Source organism: Portunus trituberculatus, chromosome 13, assembly GCF_017591435.1.
Source record: "Portunus trituberculatus isolate SZX2019 chromosome 13, ASM1759143v1, whole genome shotgun sequence".
NCBI lineage: Eukaryota > Metazoa > Arthropoda > Malacostraca > Decapoda > Portunidae > Portunus > Portunus trituberculatus.
In genome coordinates this window covers 8485823-8509280 of record NC_059267.1, presented here as the reverse complement: position 1 = coordinate 8509280, position 23458 = coordinate 8485823, and the positions used below count along the sequence as shown (strand labels likewise).

The following is a 23458-nucleotide window of genomic DNA, read 5'->3' as shown; positions in this document are numbered from 1 at the left end:
GAAAAACTGGTTAATGAAGGAAAGGGGAAAAGGAGTTTTTTAGTTACAAAGGAAATAAATTAGGAAATAAAAAAAAAACCCCAAAACCCAAAAACAAAAAAAAAAAACCCCAAAAACCAACGGGAAAAAAAAAAAAAAAAAAAAAAGAAAAAAAAAAGAAAAAAAAGAAAGAAAAAAAAAAAAAGAAAAAAAAAAAGAAAAAAAAAAAGACCAGAACGGGTGTGGAAAAAGCAAAGGAAGTGGAGAGGGGTAAAAAGTCAATTGGAAAGGAAATAAAAAATTTGGGGGAATTTGGTTTTGAAAATTAGCAAAGAAAAGAAAAACTAGGGTAAATTAAAAAAGAGGGGGCTAGGAAAAAAATTTGGTTAAAAAGCCGATAAAGGAAAGAAAAACTTGAAAAAAATTTAATTTGGGAAAGAGGAGGGGAGACAAAAATGGTTAAGATTTTGGGGAAAGGAAAGAAATAAGAACAAAAATTAAGGACAAAAGGAAATTTGGGGAATTGGTGGAGAAGTTGGTCTTTAGTACAGAGCCAATGGTCATTGAGGAGATGAGGGTGGAGTGCCCTTTAGCAAAGAGTGATCATGCAGTTTTGGAGTTCAAGGTGATAGATGAAGAGAAATCTAGAAGAAATGAAGAATATAAAGTGGGAAGATGGAATTATGCCAAGACAGATTTTGGAAACCTAAAGAAATTCTTTCAAGAGACAAATTGGATGAAATTCAAGAGTGCTAAGGAGCAAATGAAAAGTGGAAGGAATTTATAAAATATACAAAGAAGGTGAGAAAAATTTGTACCAATAAGACAACATAGAGAAGTTGGAAAGCAGGACTGGTTTAACGATAGATGTGAAAAGGCTAGAACAAGAAAAGAGGATGCATGGAAGAGGTGGAGAAGGAAAAGACGGATTAAGCAGTGGGAAAGTTACAAAAGAGCAAGAAATGAATATGTGTTGATTAGAAGAGAAGAAAGAAAGAAACAAGAAAAGGATATAATTGATAAATGTAAAGACCAACCAAGGCTTTTTACAGACATGTGAACAACAACATCAAAAATAGAGAAAGTATTGAAAGTTTAGAAGTAAATGGAGTATGCAGTGAAGATCCCAGGAAATGGCAGAGGCTATGAATGGATGCTTTCGGAAGGTATTCACAAAGGAGACTGCTTTTGACAAACCACTGGTAATGGAACAGAAAGGGATTATGAAGGAGTTTCAAGTAACTGTGGAGGAGATCAAGAACATGATGGGGAGTTTAGAAGTGAGAAAAGCTGTGGGACCTGATGGGGTATCAGGATGGATTTTAAGAGAATGCAGGAGCAATTGGCAGAAAAAGTTTGTGAAGTAATTGATGCCTCATTAAGGGAAGGTGTAGTGCCCCAAGACTGGAAAAGAGCTAACATTGTCCCAATCTATAAATCAGGTAACAAGAGACCCATTGAACTATAGACCAGTGTCACTTACAAGTGTGGTAGCTAAGATGTGTGAGAGGGTGGTGAAGAATAGATGGACAGACTTCTTGGAGAAAAATGACATACTTTGTGAGTGTCAATTTGGTTTTAGAAAAGGGCGTTCATGCACGACAAACCTGATATGTTACTATTCGAGGGTGATAGATGTAATACAGGAAAGAGATGGTTGGGCTGATGGAATATATCTGGATTTAAAAAAGGCCTTTGATAAGGTACCACACCAGAGACTGATCTGGAAACTTGAAATGGTAGGAGGAGTGCATGGCAGTTTACTAAAATGGATGGAAGACTTTTGGTAGGAAGAGAAATGAGAACAATAATTAAGGACAGACCATCAGAATGGGGATTGGTGGAGAGTGGAGTTCCACAGGGATCAGTGTTGGCACCAGTAATGTTCGCAGTCTACATAAATGACATGGTGGATGGGGTGTCCAGTTATGTGAGCCTATTTGCAGACGATGCAAAATTGTTAAGAAAAGTGAGATGTGACAAAGATTGCGAACTACTCCAGGAAGACTTGGACAGAATATGGAAATGGAGCTGTACATGGCAAATGGAGTTCAACACGACAAAATGCAAGAAAATAGAGTTTGGCAAGAGTGAAAGAAGAATCAGGAGTATGTACAAGATAGGAAATGAAGACATAAAACCAGTCATGAAGAAAAAGACCTTGGGGTGACAATTACCAATGACCTATCGCCAGAGAGACATATAAACAAAATAATTTGAGAAGTATTGAACTTATTGAGGAACATAAGAGTGGCGTTCAGATATCTAGATGAAGAAATGATGAAGAAAATAATTACTGCAATGATAAGACCGAGGCTTGAATATGCAACAATACAGTGGGCTCGAACTTAAAGAAACACATAAGGAAACTAGAGAAAGTACAGAGGGCTGCAACAAAATGGTGCCTGACTTAAGAGATTTGACTTATGAAGACAGACTGAAAAGAATGCAACTTCCAACCCTGGAAAACAGAAGAGAAAGGGGAGACCTGATAGCAATATACAGAGTGATGATTGGCATGGAAAAATGGATAGGGAAGATCTGTGTATGTGGAATGGAAGAATGTCGAGAGGGCATGGGAAAAAACTAAAATGGCCACTTATAGGAGAGATGTGAAAAATATAGCTTCCCTCATAGAAGGGTGGAAGCATGGAATAGTTTAGGCGTGGAAGTGGTCAAGCAAGGAATATTCATGATTTTAAGAAAAAGCTGGACATTAATAGATATGGAGACGGGACAACACGAGCATAGCTCTTTTCCGTATGTTACAATTAGGTAAATACAATTAGGTAAACACAGACACACACACAGACACACACACACACACACACACACACACACACACACACACACACAGACACACACACACACACACAAAACAAACACACACACACAGACACACACACACACACACACAAAGAAAAACAAAGAAACACACACACAAACACACACACACACACACACACACACACACACACACACACACACACACACACACACACACACACACACACACACACACACACACACACACACACACATACACACACACACACACACAGTGAGAGCACACACACAAGAGATGGTTGATTGAGCGCTGGTGGAGATATTTGATATTTGGTGTCTCCTTTCACGTGTAGTGTTCACCTAGCAGTGAGTAGGTATGGATGTAAAGAGAGTTGTGAGTTGTGATGTGTGGTGTGTGCCTGGTCTCAGACCTATAAGATCGGAAGTAATGAGCTCTGAGCTGTTCCGTGGTAACGCCTGGCTGTCTGAGAGAGAGCAGCAGATCAAACAGTGAATTACACACACACACACACACACACACACACACACACACACACACACACACACACACACACACACACACAACACACAAATGAAGAAGACCTAAATAAGATCTGGGAATGGAGTAAAAAGTCGGAAATGGAATTCAATGTGAACAAAAGCCATGTCATGGAAATGGGAAAGAGTGAAAGATGACCTGTGGGAATCTATAAGATGGGAGATGGAGTAGAACTGGAGAAAGTAAAAAAGGAAAAGGACTTAGGAGGGGCGATGGAAGAAAACAATCAACCTGTAAGCCATATTGATAGAATTTTTAGAGAAACATATAATTTGCTAAGGAATATAGGAGTAGCATTTCACTACATGGAGAAAGAAATGATAAGTACTATAATAAGATCCAGATTGGAATATGCAGGAGTAGTGTGGACCCCTCATAAAAAGAAACACATAAGGAAGTTGGAGAGACTACAAAAAATGGCTACAAGAATGGTTCCAGAATTTGAAGGGATGACATATAAGGAGAGACTAAAGGCTATGGATCTACCAAAGAAGGGAGAGAGGAGATCTGATACAAGTTTATAAATTGATCAATGGAATGGACCAAATGGATAATGAGAAACTGATCCTGAGAGAAAAATATGACATTCGAAGCACAAGATCACATAGTAAAAAGCTGAGAAAAGAAAGATATCTGAGAGATGTTAAAAAATATAGTTTCCCGCAAAGATGTATTGAGACGTGGAACAGTTTAAATGAAGAAGTAGTGTCTGCAACGAGTGTGCATACTTTTAAAGTAAGATTGAATAAGTGTAGATATGGAGATGGGGCCACACGAGCATAAAGCCCAGGCCCTGTAAAACTACAACTAGGTAAATACATACACATACACTTATAAAGAAAAATAGAAATGAGGAAGAAAGGAAGAGATACAATGAACTGGCAGCAGCAGTAAGGGAAAAGAATAATGAAAGGTCAGAAGAGGAGAAGGCATTTTTTTGGAGAATTCTAGGAGACAGGATAAGGAAATGGTATATAAACGAGTTTAACTAAAAATGATAAAGGCAAAAGACTAAAAATTATGTATATGAACATAGACGGGGTTTTATCAAGTAAATTAGAATTAAGAGATTACATAAGGAAAGAAAATCCAGATATTGTATGCCTGGCTGAAACAAAACTAAATGAAGCAATCATAATAGATTTGGATAATAGGTATAATTTATGGAGAAGAGACAGAGTGGGTAAAGGAGGAGGAGTCATGATAATGTTAAGGAAGGAGATAGTGATCAACCAAGTGGAATGTGGGGAAGGAAAAGCAGAAGTATTGTATATTAAGATGCATATTAATAAAAAAGAGATAACAATCATTGTAACATATGTGCCACCAAAAACAAATTCATGGACCAATCAAGAATATAAAGACATGATAGATGACACAATAAGGAGTCTAATGAGAATCGTTAAAGAAAGGAGAAAAGTGATATTAGTAGGAGATTTCAACTGTAAAGAAGTGGACTGGGAAAATTATGAAAGTGGTATGGGGGAAGAAGCCTTGGGGAGAAAGATTCTTGAACCTAATGATAGACAATATGATGGACCAGAGAGTAAAGGAATGCACAAGATTCAGAGGAAACGACGAGCTGGCGAGATTGGACCTAGTTTTTACAAGGGGTATACAAATGAATGACGATATAAGATATAAGTGCCCATTGGGAAAGAGTGACCATGCAATATTAGAAATAGATATAGAAGAAGGAAAGGAAGATAGAGACGATTCATACAAAGGAGACCGATTAAATTACAGAAAGGCTGATATTGAGAATCTCAAGAACTATTTTAAAACGTAGACTGGGAGGAGATGGAAAACTCAGAGACAATGCAAGACAAATATAACTTATTTTTGGAAATATACAAAACAGGAGTCAGGAATATGTCCCAAAATATAGACCAAAAGAAGAAGGAAAGAAAGATTGGTTTAATGCAAGGTGTGCTAGGGCAAAGGAGAAAAGAGATGGAGCATGGAAAAGGTGGAGGAGAAATAGAATCCAACAAACAAGGAAAACTTCAAGGCAGCGAGAAATGAATATGTTAAGGTGAGGAAGGAAGAGGAAAAGAACTTGAAAAAGATATTGTCGAAAAATGTAAGGAGCAACCAAAATTGTTCTATAGATTCATAAATGGAAAAATTAGGCAAAAGAAACAATAGAAAGGTTAAAAGGAGAGAACGGATGGTGGAAGACCCAAAAGTATGGCAGAACTATTAAATAAAAATTCCAGGAGGTCTTTACTAAAGAATCCAAATTTGAGAGGCCACAGGGTAATAGAGAGACAATCTATATGAAAGAGATTAAAGTAACCAAGCTTGAAATAAAAGAGTTAATGAAGGAACTGGATGAAGAGAAGGCAATGGGACCGGATGAAGTCTCAGGCAGAATACTGAAAGAATGTAGGGAAGAACTAGCAAGTCCTATATACAACATCATAAAATGCTCAATAGAAAATGGAACAGTGCCAGTAGAATGGAAAAGAGCTGAGGTGGTTCCCATATATAAGAGCGGAAGGAAAGAAGAACCTTTAAATTACAGACCGGTATCACTAACTAGTGTAATATGCAAGATGTGTGAAAGAATAATAAAGAAACAATGGATCGAGTTCCTTGAAGACAACAAATTAATATCAAATAGCCAATTTGGTTTTAGAAAAGGACGGTCTTGTGTAACTAATTTATTGAGTTTCTATTCTAGAATAGTTGATAGAGTACAAGAGAGAGAGGATGGGTTGACTGCATCTATTTGGATTTAAAAAGGCGTTTGACAAAGTGCCACATGCAAGATTACTGTGGAAGTTAGAGGAGAAGGGTGGCTTAAAAGGAAGCACATTGAGATGGATAGAAAATTATTTGAGGGGGAGAGAAATAAGGACGGTAGTTAAAGATATGAAGTCCAAGTGGAGAGCAGTAGAAAGCGGAGTGCCACAGGGGTCAGTATTGGCACCAATACTTTTCCTCATTTATATTAACGACATGCCAGAAGGAGTGAACAGCTACATAAATTTGTTTGTGGATGATACGAAACTGTGCAGAGTTATAAAGCAAAAGGAGGATTGTGAAATACTGCAAGAAGACCTAAATAAGATCTGGGAATGGAGTAAGAAGTGGAAATGGAATTCAATGTGAACAAAAGCCATGTCATGGAAATGGGAAAGAGTGAAAGACGACCTGTGGGAATCTATAAGATGGGAGATGGAGTAGAACTGGAGAAAGTCAAAAAGGAAAAGGACTTAGGAGTGACGATGGAAGAAAACAATCAACCAGTAAGCCATATTGATAGAATTTTTAGAGAAACATATAATTTGCTGAGGAATATTGGAGTAGCATTTCACTACATGGACAAAGAAATGATGAAGAAATTGATAAATACTATAATAAGACCCAGATTGGAATATGCAGGAGTAGTGTGGACCCCTCATAAAAAGAAACACATAAGGAAATTGGAGAGGCTACAAAAAATGGCTACAAGAATGGTCCCAGAACTTGAAGGGATGACATATGAGGAGAGACTAAAGGCTATGGATCTACCAACCTTGGAACAAAGAAGGGAGAGAGGAGACCTGATACAAGTCTATAAATTGATCAATGGAATGGACCAAGTGGATAATGAGAAACTGATCCTGAGAGAAGAATATGACATCCGAAGCACAAGATCGCATAGTAAAAAGCTGAGAAAGGAAGATGTCTGAGAGATATTAAAAAATATAGTTTCCCGCAGAGATGTATTGAGACGTGGAGTAGTTTAGATGAAGAAGTAGTGTCTGCAACGAGTGTGCACACTTTTAAAGTAAGATTGGGTAAGTGTAGATATGGAGATGGGGCCACACGAGCATAAAGCCCAGGCCCTGTAAAACTACAACTAGGTAAATACAACTAGGTAAATACACCGCGTAATCTAGTGGTTAGCACGCTCGACTCACAATTGAGAGCGCCGGGTTCGAGTCCCGGGGTGGCGAGGCAACTGGGCAAGCCTCTTAATGTGTGGCCCCTGTTCACCTAGCAGTAAATAGGTACAGGATGTAACTCGAGGGGTTGTGGCCTCGCTTTCCCGGTGTGTGGAGTGTGTTGTGGTCTCAGTCCTACCCGAAGATCGGTCTATGAGCTCTAAGCTCGCTCCGTAATGGGGAAGACTGGCTGGGTGACCAGCAGGCGACCATCGTGGTGGTGGTGAATTACACACACACACACACACACACACACACACACACACACACACACACACACACACACACACACACACATACACACACGGGGATGGGGCCACACGAGCATAAAGCTCAGGCCCTGTAAAACTACAACTAGGTAAATACACACACACACACACACACACACACACACACACACACACACACACACACACACACACACACACACACACACACACACACACACTGAGAGATATAAAAAAATATAGTTTCCCGCAGAGATGTATTGAGACGTGGAACAGTTTAGATGAAGAAGTAGTGTCTGCAACGAGTGTGCACACTTTTAAAGTAAGATTGGATAAGTGTAGATATGGAGACGGGGCCACACGAGCATAAAGCCCAGGCCCTGTAAAACAACTAGGTAAATACAACTAGGTAAAATACACACACACACACACACACACACACACACACACACACACACACACACACACACACACACACACACACACACACACACACTTTGACAGTCTGCCATTTTCCCCTCAAGACTCAAAGCTGTGAGTATAGAGTAAGACAAACAGCAGCAAACTGAGATGCTGACTAGACAGGTTTTATAACAGATTTTAGAAGAGAGAATAGTAAGTGAAAACCAGAGTTGTAGAAGATACTAAAGACATACTAGTATTAATAGTAATCATGATTTGTGTTGTGTGTCCCTCTGACTCATTTCCTTCAGGAGTGTCACCAAACAGAAGAGCCTCTATCTTCCCCTGTCTACCACTTTCTTCCTTGCTTGCTCTGCTTAAGTGCCATGTCTCTGTTGTTGCCTCAGCCACACTCATAGATTCCTTTAACCCAGTGTTTCCCAACCTTTTTGCAGCGATTACCCAAAAATACAATTTCACAATCATCCATTACCCCAATGAAGAAATACTCGTAATATAGGAAAAAAAGTAACTTTATTTCATACTTCAAAAACAGACAAAATAGAAACTATGCAACACAATAATGCAAATCTATAATACGAAAAGAAGTAATTTTAGTTCATACATAGAAAGCAGAAAAAATTAATAGAAATCTTCATTGAAATTATATGAAAATGGAAACTGATTGCCTCATCCCATGCCAAACATCCATTACCCCAAAAATATGGGGTCATTACCCCACTGGGGTAATTTACCCCTAGGTTGGGAACCACTGCTTTAACCCTTTCTTTGCTTGACAAATATTTTCTTACATCTACTTAGATTTTTTTTTTTTTTTTATATATATACTCATGCTACACTTGTAAATACTTCTGTATCTTAATATGTTTTTTGTCTTTCTAGATCCACAATCACGGTTGACTTAAGGAGTATTGCTAATATGTTGCAGCATGTTAGATGCAACTTGTATCAGTAAATACTCAAGAGTGATCAATGTTTTAAGCTTTTGAAAGATTTTTTTATTTTTTTATTTTTTCATTTTTTTTTTTTATGTTATGGCCTTTAGCTCTTGTACGTAGGTATAATTGAATATTTTTTTTTTTACGTTATGGTCTATAGCACCTGTAGGCATAATTGAAGAGTATATGTAGGAAGCGTTGTTAAGCTTCTACCCATTAGTGGTGCAGGCAATTTTATTTATAGTGGTAGCCATATCAGGGCCCATATCATCACCCAAGTGCATCTTTGGTGTACCACCTAGAACCTGAGTATCATAGTTGCATGTAGGTAACTTTAAACCACTTGACAAAAGGCATAGCTTCAAAGCAGTAAGTGGTGGGATTCGAACCTATGCATGGATGTCTGCTCGATCCCACCCTCACCACCTTATCCACTATGCCACTGCCTCCTTAGTATGAGAAACGCTGATGCAGAGACAATACAGTGAAGAATGCAAACACACAACAATACGTACAGGGAGGACTAAAAGATATCCTGAACTTTTGAATTTGTTTACATTCTATTGGAAAAAAAGAATTAAGCAATTACTGACTAAAGATGAATTGAGACAGCGAAAAAAGACTCAAGGGTTTGTTGCATGTTTCCATTTTGCACAAGCATATTACTGGATGAAGTCAAACTGATATCTCTGACTAAAGGTGAAGAGAGATAGAGAAGGAAGAAGGTGTGCTTGTATATAAGAGTTGCTCTCTCTCAAGACGGATATTTCAAGACAGCTAGTTTTGGATATTCTTTTAGGTTGTCCTCTTTAGGAACTGGCACCTTCACTAGTCTCTCTCTCTCTCTCTCTCTCTCTCTCTCTCTCTCTCTCTCTCTCTCTCTCTCTCTCTCTCTCTCTCTCTCTCTCTCTCTCTCTCTCTCTCTCTCTCTCTCTCTCTCTCTCTGTGTTGTGTTGTGTGGATCTGCAGCAGCATTCCTTGATATATAGTCTTACTTTTTTTTTTTTTTATCCTATTTTACCTTTTCTTTTGCAGTATATCAATCTAGCCAATCTATTCTGTTGTACTCATGTGTTTTCCTGCATAGTTTTGACTCAGTGTTGAACCAGAATCAACATTCAGTCAAAAACCATTTCAATATAATTTAAATTCTTGTTACTTATTCTCAATATAGTTTTGATTTCTGCTGATCCTTGTCTGTACCTTGCTGTGAAACATTTCAGAATCACACAAATTGTAGTTATTTTTGTCCCTACTGTTTTGACTTCTATAGTGCCAAAATATACAATATACATCCAATCTGGAAACATTTCGAAATCACTGAAATCCCTGCTACTTTTTTCTCTTGACAGTTTTGACTTCTGCCAAGCTGATGACAACTCAGAAATGGTTGTTGAGAACCTTGGTCAGGTGGTGTTTGGGGAGCGCATCAAATCATCTCCCTACACAGTGAGTATAGAATTTAATAATACTTCTTTCCCTGTAGCAACTTTTCATGTGTCACACCAGCTTGAGTTTATGAACAATAGAAAAAATAAAAATGTGCTGTCATCTCTCTACTAGTAGCATTTGTCTATTTAGTTCATCAGTGCTGTCTGAAGTCTGCCAGTAAAGCTACAGTGTTGTGATAGAGTGTGACACTTTTTCTTTGGCCTTTTTCAGCTTGAGTTCATGAAGGATCAGAAGTGTGCCAAGGTTTGCACAAAGTCATACAAGACGTCCAGCAAAGAAGACAAGAAGAAACTGAACGACCTGAAGCGAGCAATGAACCTCAACTATTACCACCACTGGATTGTGGGTGAGTGATATACTTGCCTTGAACAGAACCAGGACTTCACTTTGGTCCTGACTTATCATAATTTCATGCATCTTTATTTTCCCTCCTGGACATGATCTATTTGTGGGTTTCTCTTTTTCCCTGTAAATATTGGTCTCTGTTTTTTGTATATATTTCTTCCATTCCATTCCTTTTCTGTATGGTTTGTGTGTGTGTGTGTGTGTGTGTGTGTGTGTGTGTGTGTGTGTGTGTGTGTGTGTGTGTGTATTTACCTAATTGTATTTACCTAATTGTAACATACGGGAAAGGAGCTACGCTCGTACTGTCCCGTCTCCATATCTACTAATGTCCAACTTTTTCTTAAAATCATGAACATTCCTTGCGTTGACCACTTCCACATCCAAACTATTCCATGCTTCCACACTTCTATGAGGGAAGCTATATTTTTTCACATCTCTCCTATAAGTGGCCATCTTTAGTTTTTTTCCATGCCCTCTCGACACTCTTTCATTCCACATACACAGATCTTCCCTATCCATTTTTTCCATGCCAATCATCACTCTGTATATCGCTATCAGGTCTCCCCTCTCTCTTTTGATTTCCAGGGTCGGAAGTTGCATCCTGTTCAGTCTGTCTTCATAAGTCAAATCTCTTAAGTCAGGCACCATTTTTGTTGCAGCCCTCTGTACTTTCTCTAATTTTCTTATGTGTTTCTTCAAGTTCGGAGCCCACTGTATTGTTGCATATTCAAGCCTCGGTCTTATCATTGCAGTAATTATTTTCTTCATCATTTCCTCATCTAAATATACGAACGCCACTCTTATGTTCCTCAATAAGTTCAATACTTCTCCAATTATTTTGTTTATATGTCTCTCTGGCGATAGGTCATTGGTAATTGTCACCCCGAGATCTTTTTCTTCATTACTGGTTTTTATGTCTTCATTTCCTATCTTGTACATACCCCTGATTCTTCTTTCACTCTTGCCAAACTCTAATTTCTTGCATTTTGTCGTGTTGAACTCCATTTGCCATGTACAGCTCCATTTCCATATTCTGTCCAAGTCTTCCTGAAGTAATTCGCAATCTTTGTCACATCTCACTTTCCTTAACAATTTTGCATCGTCTGCAAATAGGCTCACATAACTGGACACCCCATCCACCATGTCATTTATATAGACTGCAAACATTACTGGTGCCAACACTGATCCCTGTGGACTCCACTCTCCACCAAGCCCACTCTGATGGTCTGTCCTTAATTATTGTTCTCATTCTCTTCCCACCAAAAAGTCTTCCATCCATTTTAGCAAACTGCCATGCACTCCTACCATTTCAAGTTTCCAGATCAGTCTCCAGTGTGGTACCTTATCAAAGGCCTTTTTTAAATCCAGATATATTCCATCAGCCCAACCATCTCTTTCTTGTATTACATCTATCACCCTCGAATAGTAACATATCAGGTTTGTCGCATGAACGCCTCTTCTAAAACCAAATTGACAATCACAAAGTATGTCATTCTTCTCCAAGAAATCTGTCCATCTATTCTTCACCACCCTCTCACACATCTTAGCCACCACACTTGTGAGTGACACCGGTCTATAGTTCAATGGGTCTCTCTTGTTACCTGTTTTATAAATTGGAACACTGTTAGCTCTTTTCCAGTCTTGGGGCACTACACCTTCCCTTAATGAGGCATCAATTACTTCACAAACTTTTTCTGCCAGTTGTTCCCTGCACTCTCTTAAAATCCATCCTGATACTCCATCAGGTCCCACAGCTTTTCTCACCTCTAGACTCCCCATCATATTCTTTATCTCCTCTACAGTTACTTGAAACTCCTCCATAGTCCCTTTTCGTTCCATTACCAGTGGCTTGTCAAAAGCAATCTCCTTTGTGAATACCTTCTGAAAGCATCTGTTCATAACCTCTGCCATTTCCCTGGGATCCTCACTGCAGACTCCATTCACTTCTAAACTTACAATACTTTCTCTATTTTTGATGTTGTTGTTCACATGTCTGTAAAAAAGCCTTGGTTGGTCTTTATATTTATCAATTATATCTTTTTCCTGTTTCTTTCTCTCTTCTCTTCTGTGTGTGTGTGTGTGTGTGTGTATTTACCTAATTGTATTTACCTAATTGTAACATACGGGAAAAGAGCTATGCTCGTGTTGTCCCGTCTCCATATCTATTAATGTCCAGCTTTTTCTTAAAATCATGAATATTCCTTGCGTTGACCACTTCCACGTCTAAACTATTCCATGCTTCCACCCTTCTATGAGGGAAGCTATATTTTTCACATCTCTCCTATAAGTGGCCATTTTAGTTTTTCCCATGCCCTCTCGACATTCTTCCATTCCACATACACAGATCTTCCCTATCCATTTTTCCATGCCAATCATCACTCTGTATATTGCTATCAGGTCTCCCCTTTCTCTTCTGTTTTCCAGGGTTGGAAGTTGCATTCTTTTCAGTCTGTCTTCATAAGTCAAATCTCTTAAGTCAGGCACCATTTTGTTGCAGCCCTCTGTACTTTCTCTAGTTTCCTTATGTGTTTCTTTAAGTTCGAGCCCACTGTATTGTTGCATATTCAAGCCTCGGTCTTATCATTGCAGTAATTATTTTCTTCATCATTTCTTCATCTAGATATCTGACGCCACTCTTATGTTCCTCAATAAGTTCAATACTTCTCCAATTATTTTGTTTATATGTCTCTCTGGCGATAGGTCATTGGTAATTGTCACCCCAAGGTCTTTTTCTTCATGACTGGTTTTATGTCTTCATTTCCTATCTTGTACATACTCCTGATTCTTCTTTCACTCTTGCCAAACTCTATTTTCTTGCATTTTGTCGTGTTGAACTCCATTTGCCATGTACAGCTCCATTTCCATATTCTGTCCAAGTCTTCCTGGAGTAGTTCGCAATCTTTGTCACATCTCACTTTTCTTAACAATTTTGCATCGTCTGCAAATAGGCTCACATAACTGGACACCCCATCCACCATGTCATTTATGTAGACTGCGAACATTACTGGTGCCAACACTGATCCCTGTGGAACTCCACTCTCCACCAATCCCCATTCTGATGGTCTGTCCTTAATTATTGTTCTCATTTCTCTTCCTACCAAAAGTCTTCCATCCATTTTAGTAAACTGCCATGCACTCCTCCTACCATTTCAAGTTTCCAGATCAGTCTCTGGTGTGGTACCTTATCAAAGGCCTTTTTTAAATCCAGATATATTCCATCAGCCCAACCATCTCTTTCCTGTATTACATCTATCACCCTCGAATAGTAACATATCAGGTTTGTCGTGCATGAACGCCCTTTCCTAAAACCAAATTGACACTCACAAAGTATGTCATTTTTCTCCAAGAAGTCTGTCCATCTATTCTTCACCACCCTCTCACACATCTTAGCTACCACACTTGTAAGTGACACTGGTCTATAGTTCAATGGGTCTCTCTTGTTACCTGATTTATAGATTGGGACAATGTTAGCTCTTTTCCAGTCTTGGGGCACTACACCTTCCCTTAATGAGGCATCAATTACTTCACAAACTTTTTCTGCCAATTGCTCCCTGCATTCTCTTAAAATCCATCCTGATACCCCATCAGGTCCCACAGCTTTTCTCACTTCTAAACTCCCCATCATGTTCTTGATCTCCTCCACAGTTACTTGAAACTCCTTCATAATCCCTTTCTGTTCCATTACCAGTGGTTTGTCAAAAGCAGTCTCCTTTGTGAATACCTTCCGAAAGCATCCATTCATAGCCTCTGCCATTTCCCTGGGATCTTCACTGTATACTCCATTTACTTCTAAACTTTCAATACTTTCTCTATTTTTGATGTTGTTGTTCACATGTCTGTAAAAAGCCTTGGTTGGTCTTTACATTTATCAATTATATCCTTTTCTTGTTTCTTTCTTTCTTCTCTTCTAATCAACACATATTCATTTCTTGCTCTTTTGTAACTTTCCCACTGCTTAATCCGTCTTTTCCTTCTCCACCTCTTCCATGCATCCTCTTTTCTTGTTCTAGCCTTTTCACATCTATCGTTAAACCAGTCCTGCTTTCCAACTTCTCTATGTTGTCTTATTGGTACAAATTTTTTCTCACCTTCTTTGTATATTTTTATAAATTCCTTCCACTTTTCATTTGCTCCCTTAGCACTCTTGAATTTCATCCAATTTGTCTCTTGAAAGAATTTCTTTAGGTTTCCAAAATCTGTCTTGGCATAATTCCATCTTCCCACTTTATATTCTTCATTTCTTCTAGATTTCTCTTCGTCTATCACCTTGAACTCCAAAACTGCATGATCACTCTTTGCTAAAGGGCACTCCACCCTCATCTCCTCAATGACCATTGGCTCTGTACTAAAGACCAAGTCCAGTCTTGACGATGCTCCCTCTCCTCCAAACCTAGTATCTTCTTTGACCCACTGAGTTAACACATTTTCCATTGCCAGTGTCAATAGTGTATTTCCCCATGTTGTCTCTGATCCTTCCATTGACCAGTCCTCCCAACACACCTCTTTACAATTAAAATCTCCCATCATTATAGTTCGTTCACAGCCACCCAACATTTCTTCCAGACATGTTCCTGTATCACTTATCATTTCTTCATATTCCTGTACTGTTCATATTCCTGTATGTGTGTGTGTGTGTGTGTGTGTGTGTGTGTGTGTGTGTGTGTGTGTGTGTGTGTGTGTGTGTGTGTGTGTGTGTGTGTGTGTGTGTGTGTGTGTGTGTGTGTGTGTAAAGACAGAGATTCTGATAATAAGTAGAGATTGGCTAGAAAATAATAACTACCAAATGTAAGAGTAAGAATTGAATCTCAGGCTGTGGATGTGATAAATTGTGCATGTATGGTCTCTCTCTCTCTCTCTCTCTCTCTCTCTCTCTCTCTCTCTCTCTCTCTCTCTCTCTCTCTCTCTCTCTCTCTCTCTCTCTCTCTCTCTCTCTCTCTCTCTCTCTCTCTCTCTCTCTCTCTCCAAACAGGAAAGGTTACAATATAATATAGATAGAAAAAAAAGAGATAATAGAGATAAATCTAAAATATTATGTTTTCCCTATGAGAGAGAGAGAGAGAGAGAGAGAGAGAGAGAGAGAGAGAGAGAGAGAGAGAGAGAGAGTATGTTACCATTTCCATTTGATGTATCACAAAATCAAAGTGAACATCATATCAACCATTGCTTCCTGACCCACATCTCCTCTGCCAGACAACATGCCAGTGACGTGGTGTTATGTAGTGGACGGTGGCAATGTGTTCTGTGCCACTGGTCACCCTGTTGGCTGTTTTGTGGATGCCACCTTCCGCCGCAAGGACGCCTGTGTCATGGATGTACGTATGCCCTCTTAGTTATCATATTAGTATTGTTTGGTGGTATAATATTGGTGTTGTGCCAGAGAAGCTTTTGTTTGTTTTGCTTTTTGTCCCATCAACTCCCTTCCTCTGACTGACTGTCCTCAGCCTCTTTCTCACTGCTGAAATGTTGCATCTCTTTTTATCTTTTATTGTTATTTTCATGCTAACTGCTCTACTGATCTTGTGAACTGCATGCCTTCCCACTTCCTGCGGCCTCGCTGCACAAGGCTTTCTTCTTCCTCTCATCCCTATTCTGTCCAACCCTCTAATGCAAGAATTAACCATTACTCTCAATCATTCATACCTTTTACTGGTAAACTCTGGAACTCACTGCCTGCTTCTGTATTTCCATCTTCCTATGACTTGACTTCTTTTAAGAGGGAGATTTTAAGACATTTTTCCCTAGCTTGTGGCTAATTCCTTTCAAATCTTTTAGGGAAGCTACAGTTTCAGTGGGCCTTTTTTCTAATATTTTGTTGCCCTTGGCAGGTTTCCTTCTTGCATGGGAAAAAAAAAAAAAGTGGGGTTTGATATAACATGTAACTTGATTGCAATATCTTTATTGTTTTGCCAGAGAAGCTTGTATTTATGTCTATATGGGGCTTAATGTTACACTAAACATAATTGTAATTCACTTGTTTCCCCAGATAAACTTTTATTTATGTCAGTAATTGTAGTGCATTTGTTGAGGTAATAGTAAAATTTTCAAATATTTCTATAAAGACAGGCCTCATATACAAATTACATAAAAAAAGTCATGAATGTTTGTATACTTTTCTCATTTTTTTATTCAGATGAACTAATGGTTATCATAGTGTCACTACCAAAGGATTAAGAATAGGCACACTACACTGATGCATGAGTTAATCTTCTCCTTCTCTGTGGCTGGGCAGCCAAAGTACAAGGAGCGCAATACCTACTACCTCTTCAATCACGTGGACCTCAATGTCACCTACCACACTGGGGATGGGGAGAACTGGGGCACCACCTTCAGCGGGGCTGGCGGACGCATTCTGTGTGAGTGCCCTAGTGTGCTTAGTGGAGGTTGCTGAGTTGGTGTGTATGGGGGTAATTGTAGTGGGAAGGTGTACATAATATAAGAAGTGAAAAAGTGAAGATATGATAAGATAGATAGAATATAGAGAGCTGTTTTTTGGAGGCTGTGGAGTTACTGTGTGTGGGAATGATTAAAGTGAACAAGGAAAGGCGTAATGGTAGAGAAATCAAAGATAGAAGTGTAATAGCGAGAGATCTACAGTAGAACAGCAGAAGTGAGAATGACAATAAAAAAAGCAAGAAATCAGATACATAATGATTGTAATGAGAAAGTAAAGATAGAGTACAGTTTTTTGCTCTGTCAATTACTGTGCCCAAGAAAATAAAAAGAGAATATTGGTGCATCATTCAGTGTGGATTACTATAAAGGGTTGCTGTGTATTTTTTGTCATTGGTTATGAAATAAGAAATAGTAAACATCATGTGGTCTTTCATGATTTAAGAAAAGTGTAAGAAGTTTTAGTGAAAGGATTAATTTTCATTGCTTATTTTCATCTCTTTTTTTTAATGATTTTTTAATGATTCATTAAAATGAAAAATAATAGAAAGGATTAATGTTTATTGTGTATTTCTCAGTTTGTGTCCTTATGATTTTTATATTCATCCATTCATTAAATTTGAAGATGCTGGAAAACAGTAAATGTATGAAATACAAAGCATGTGTTGACTTGTTTGCCTGTGGCAGCCGTGCGTGTGATGCTGAAGAGCATCAAGCACAACCAAGGCAAGGAACCCTGCGACACCCCGGAGGTGATGGCCATTCCCAGCGACTTCAAGGAGGACCTCAGCATCACCTATTCCTACAGCGTCACATTCACCGTAAGTTTGGTGGCCTATCGTAGATTGAACAGGCTGATGAGGCTACTGCTCTTTCTCTCCCTGTTATCTCTTAACCATTATCATTGTCATCATCATAATAGAAAAAAAGATTATTTTTATTTATATCAATTACAAAACTCAGGTAGTGTTTGATATATTTAAATGATAATAAGTGTTTTAAGGCTGCATGATTAAAGGGAAAATCCAAGAAAAATTTACTCTTGCTTTATTTATTGTCTTTATTATTTTTTACTAGATTTGCTTTATAAATCTCTCCCACTTTTACAGTCATACACAATCTAATGTTTGTCTTTCTCTGCCACACTCTGCCTTCGGGTCTTTGGTTTTGCCACTGGTTTCCTTTCAGTTATCTCCAGCTCTAATGCTCTTCTAAGTATATGAACCTTCTCTTCCTCCTCCTCCCACTATTCTTCCTTGTATTTTTCTTTGTCATCCTTAGTATTCTGATCCCCTATTCCTTCTCTCTATTTATCTCATTTTCTCTCAGGCAAATATTGTTTTCCAAATAATAAAACTTATCGTTGTCCTTCATTACATCCATAGAAAAGCAATGCTGACATCCGCTGGTCTTCTCGCTGGGACTATATCCTGGACTCCATGCCGCACACCAACATCCAGTGGTTCAGCATCCTCAATTCCTTGGTCATCGTGCTTTTCCTCTCTGGCATGGTGGCGATGATCATTTTGCGCACTCTTCACAAGGACATAGCTCGCTATAACCAGGTGAAGCTTTTTTGTGGCTTGCTGCTGGAGGAGTAGAATGTTCTGTGTCTTTTTCTCTTTTCCAAGGCAAGGGCAACATAATTTAAAAAAAAAATGAAAGCTGTACTGAGAAGCCAATTTACAAATAAGAATGAAAAGGAATAACCAAAGTTGGAAAAGTGTCTTGTAACTCTCCTTTCAAAGAAATTTTAGTCAGGAATAGAGAGATACAGAATCAGGTAGAGAGTGCCAGAGTTTTCCTGTGAAGTTGAGGAAAGATTGAAAATATTGGTTAACTCTCGCATTAGAAGGTGGACATAATAGGTGTGAGATAAAGAAGAGTTGTGTGGAGTGAGGCTTTGTTCCATCATGCTGTGGAGGAGTGGACAGTTTGATGTGTCTTCATAAAGTGAAGGAAGAAGTGCTTTCTTTTTGTCAGTAGCAAAGAATTTATGACAGTCGCGTGAATTAATGTGAAGGCAGGACTAATATTTTGAGAGAGAGAGAGAGAGAGATAGAGAGAGAGAGAGAGAGAGAGAGAGAGAGAGAGAGAGAGAGAGAGAGAGAGAGAGAGAGAGAGAGAGAGAGAGACTGAGATTACCATTTCCTTGTACTGATCTGCCTGTCCTCCCACAACAGATTGATGCTGGGGAGGATGCCCATGAGGAGTACGGGTGGAAGCTGGTGTATGGTGATGTGTTCCGGCCACCGCGACGAGGCATGCTGCTGTCTGTGCTGGTGGGCTCTGGCACGCAGGTGTTCATCATGACGCTCATCACCCTGTGTAGGTGTCTCGGTGGCACCCATCATTGCTACTCACTGCAAGCATGTTTTGCATGACTGTGTACTCAAGCATGGTTATCACACACCTGTCATTGCTACTCCATGCACACTTCACATCACTGTACTCAAGCATGGTTTTCACTTACACCTAGACACACATAGTGTAGTTGTAGTGGCAATAGTAGTATGTATTTAAAGTTCTGTGTAATTTTATTCTCAAGTAGGTAGAGGCTTTAGAGGAACAGGGAATTTTGAACCATAGCATTTTTTTTTATCTATTTTTTTGTTTACGCTATATCCTATAGTGCCTGTAGGAAGCTGTTCAGCTTCCACCAGTTAGTGGCTTAGGCAATTTTATTTATAGTGGTACCCATATTAGGGCCCATATCACCACCCAAGTGCATCTTTGGTGTAACCACCTGGGTATCATGGTGACATGTAGGTAACTTAAAACCACTCAACAAATGGCATAGTTTTAAGGCATTACATGGTGGGATTCGAACCTATGCGTAGAAGTCTGCCCAATCCTATGCTCACCACCTTATCCACAATGCCACTGCCTCCCTTGTATTTGTTATGGTCTTGCCTCTATAGATGTAATACTTAAAATGTCGTAGTTTTACATTGTGATCCTTCAAAATGGTATAAGCATTGAACAGTTCAAGAGTAAGGATTATTAATACAGGACACTTATTTTTCAGTCCAGAGATTTGTATAGTAAATTGTTGGTAATGAAAGTATTATGTGTTCATACATAGAATGGAGCACACTTACTCATGAGTGTGATTAAGGAGGAAATATAACTTGTTTTTATATTAAGAGTACCATGCATCTTTTGTGGTCTCAGGGTTGGAGTGTGTGTTGGGTAGGGAATAGTCTCATTATGAAAGGAGCTTTGTGTTGAAGTTTGTGGCCAGCTGTTCTATACCTAAACTCTTGGAGACTGTCCCTTCCCTCAGTGGCCAACATGACTAGGAGTGTGAATGGTTATGTATATACATAGCAGTGTTTTGGCCACCTTGTATGTGATTGTTAGCTAGGTATATAGACAGATAGTTATGATTAGGTGGTGTCCTTATCCATGTTGATCTTGTACATTTGCACTCGTGTCCAGTCTTTGCCTGCCTGGGATTCCTGTCACCGGCTAACCGTGGTGCCCTGATGACCTGTGCCATGGTGCTGTACGTCTGCCTGGGCTTCCCTGCTGGCTACGTTGCTGCTCGTCTATACAAGAGTTTTGGTGGCGAGAAGTGGAAGTCCAATGTCCTGCTCACTTCCATGCTGTGTCCTGGGTGTGTAGAGTGCTGGTGTTCGGGTTTGTTAGACAGAAATGTATCCTTACTGTTATTCATTTTGCTCAGATAAGAACATAATTTAATAACTTCTTTTAACTAGTCAGTTTCTTTGTGTGTTTGAGGGAGTGCAGCATTATCTCCGACTGCCAGTCTTCTGATAAAGCTTGATGAAATGGTCTATTACAAGAGTGTAATTTCAAAAGAGAACATTGATGTTTTAACCTTTCAGTTCCTATAGGTGTATAGAACTGTATGGTGTTACTTTAATGAATCAACAATAGTTATGGTCTTATCAGCACTTGAAGGAATAAATATGTAATTTTTTTGTATATCTACATTTAGTATGGCAGCAAACAGGATCTGTTTTCTCATGTTTCTTTTTCACTATTATTCAATGCTTTGGTTTGTGGCCAAGTGTGTTATGGCTAAGCTCCTGGGGCATAGTATGATGGTCTAAGAGACATTGCTTTCCTCTTAAGATTAATTGGGTTAAGAATGTGAACAATGTGTGTTGTGCTTTGTCTGGTCCAGCCACTGTGGGATTGCTGGCCTGGTATGTAGAGCTATTGGCAATTTACTGATGAGCAATTGATTTTGAGTGATTTACCTATTCATTTGTGTTGTTTTCCATAGTTGTGTTTGCCTTGTATAGATACATTGGTGGATTTTGGTAATGTTCATCTGTGTTGATTTCCAGAGTTGTGTTTGCACTGTTCTTCATCATGAACCTGATGCTGTGGCATAAGGACTCCAGTGCAGCTGTGCCCTTCACCACCCTGCTGGCACTACTCTCCCTCTGGTTCCTGGTGTCTGTGCCACTCACCTTTGTGGGTGCCTTCTTTGGCTACAGGAAGAGGGTGAGTGGGAAGAGTGGAAATGGTTATTGGCTGGAATTTAGAGAGGGGGATATGTAGAATCTTTCCAATACATAATCCTTCACTACATCCTCCAAATATGAAGTAATCTACCTAATATCCACATTTGTCTAACTTTAGCATAAACAAGCTGGAAAGAAAGAAGGAAAATTCTATTAGATTTTTATTAGAATCCCAATCCTTGACATGGTGGGAGTGAATTCTTGTAGTTGCCTTGTTTGGCTACAGGAGGAGGAGGAGTGGTGGGGGTGGTGAGTGGTGAAACTAAATGCCTTTGTACAGTTGTGCCCAAGAATTTTGATACACGTCACAGCAAGATGTGGGTGATACCTGGCATAATTGCACACTGGAGCAGAAAACATATCCAAGGTTAAAGCAGCCTTAAGATGTGTTTGGCTCACCAGTGACATAAAAATATAAGAAAATATGGAAAGCTGCAAGAAGCCATCAGGCCTGCACATAGCAGTCCCTGTATAAAACATGCCTACCAGTTTTCTTCTATAATCTTCATCCATAAAATTGTCTGATCTTTGGAAGCTCTATAATGACTCAGCACTAACAAAATGATTATTGAGTCTATTACAATCATTTGCCACTCTTTAAGAACCACTCCTTTGGTATATCTTTTTTAATTAATTTTTCAGGCCTGAACACATTTCTTGCTCTATTTTGATTACTGACTCTAAGTAACTAAGTACATTGTTCAACACAAAAGTGATCATTGGTATAGTGTCTATGTACCACACACATTTGTTTCATATTTCTACCTATTCTTATAAATTAATGAAGCATAAGTCATGATTTATAGACCAACAAATTATTCCTTGCCACTCTGAACTGCAAGTCATTCCTTGCCCCTCTCTACTGACAAAATCATTACTTGTCTCTCTGCTGACAAATTATTCCTTGCCTCTCTGTTTGTTGCAGTGTTTGGAGAATCCCGTGCGAACCAACCAGATACCCAGGCAGATCCCTGAGCAGAGTGTGTACACCAAGCCCCTGCCCGGCATCATCATGGGGGGTGTGCTGCCTTTTGGAGGCATTTTCATCCAGCTCTTCTTCATCCTCAACTCCATCTGGTCATCCCAAACCTACTACATGTTTGGCTTCCTGTTCCTGGTATTCCTCATCCTGGTGGTGACGTGTTCTGAGACCACTGTGCTGCTCTGCTACTTCCACCTGTGTGCTGAGGTGAGGTGCCTACACTCTTCAGAGTCAGCACTCATGAAGATGTCTTGCTTAAAAATGTGTAGAAAAATCCCTCTTGGAAATTGCAACATCTGGAGTATCTAGATTTTGTATTTAGTGTAGACTGGTCTTTGATTTTTACATGACAAATTTTTTCCTTCATACGCCACCTCCTATATCACTTTCTCAGGAAAAATCTTTCTGTACACTTTACATGTAATACTCTTGTCACTGTGTGACAGTGAATCTCATCTGTTATAGTGTTTTATGCAAATTAATTGTTAGATCGAGGAGGAAGGACAGTGTAAAGAGGTAGTGAAAGAAGTGAAGACAATGAATGTACACATGGAAAGATACAAAATGAAACTCTTGAAGTGTAGTTTTTCTTCTGGGGTGATTGTTAGAAGAAAATAACTGACTGTAGCAGCTATGTAATGCATGTGTTTGCCCAATTGTTGTAATGGAGCAGTGTAAGCTAACCATGTTTTTTGACCTTTCAGGACTATCACTGGTGGTGGCGCAGCTTCCTCACCTCAGGCTGCACGGCGTTCTATCTGTTCATCTACTGCATCCATTACTTCTTCAGCAAGCTGAGTATACAAGGCGTTGTCTCCACCATGCTATACTTTGGCTACACCCTCATCATGGTCTTCCTCTTCTTCCTTCTCACAGGTAGCAAGGAAGTCTTATAATGTAGATGCAGATGAAGATAAGTGTTTGTATGCCATGGAGTATGTG

The 23458-nt window shown here is 39.2% G+C and overlaps 1 protein-coding gene across 1 annotated transcript in view; it reads left to right on the top strand.

The window, feature by feature from the left end:
• The window catches only part of LOC123503268 (transmembrane 9 superfamily member 2-like), a 47948-nt gene that overhangs the window by 20195 nt on the left and 4295 nt on the right, over positions 1-23458 (top strand). The window contains exons 3-13 of the mRNA XM_045252894.1: positions 10201-10297; positions 10511-10646; positions 15836-15957; positions 16875-16998; positions 17723-17856; positions 18421-18600; positions 19219-19363; positions 20477-20654; positions 21355-21514; positions 22460-22723; positions 23221-23392. Of these exons, the coding sequence (XP_045108829.1) occupies positions 10201-10297; positions 10511-10646; positions 15836-15957; positions 16875-16998; positions 17723-17856; positions 18421-18600; positions 19219-19363; positions 20477-20654; positions 21355-21514; positions 22460-22723; positions 23221-23392 (1712 nt within the window). The remainder of the gene's footprint in view (positions 1-10200; positions 10298-10510; positions 10647-15835; positions 15958-16874; positions 16999-17722; positions 17857-18420; positions 18601-19218; positions 19364-20476; positions 20655-21354; positions 21515-22459; positions 22724-23220; positions 23393-23458) is intronic.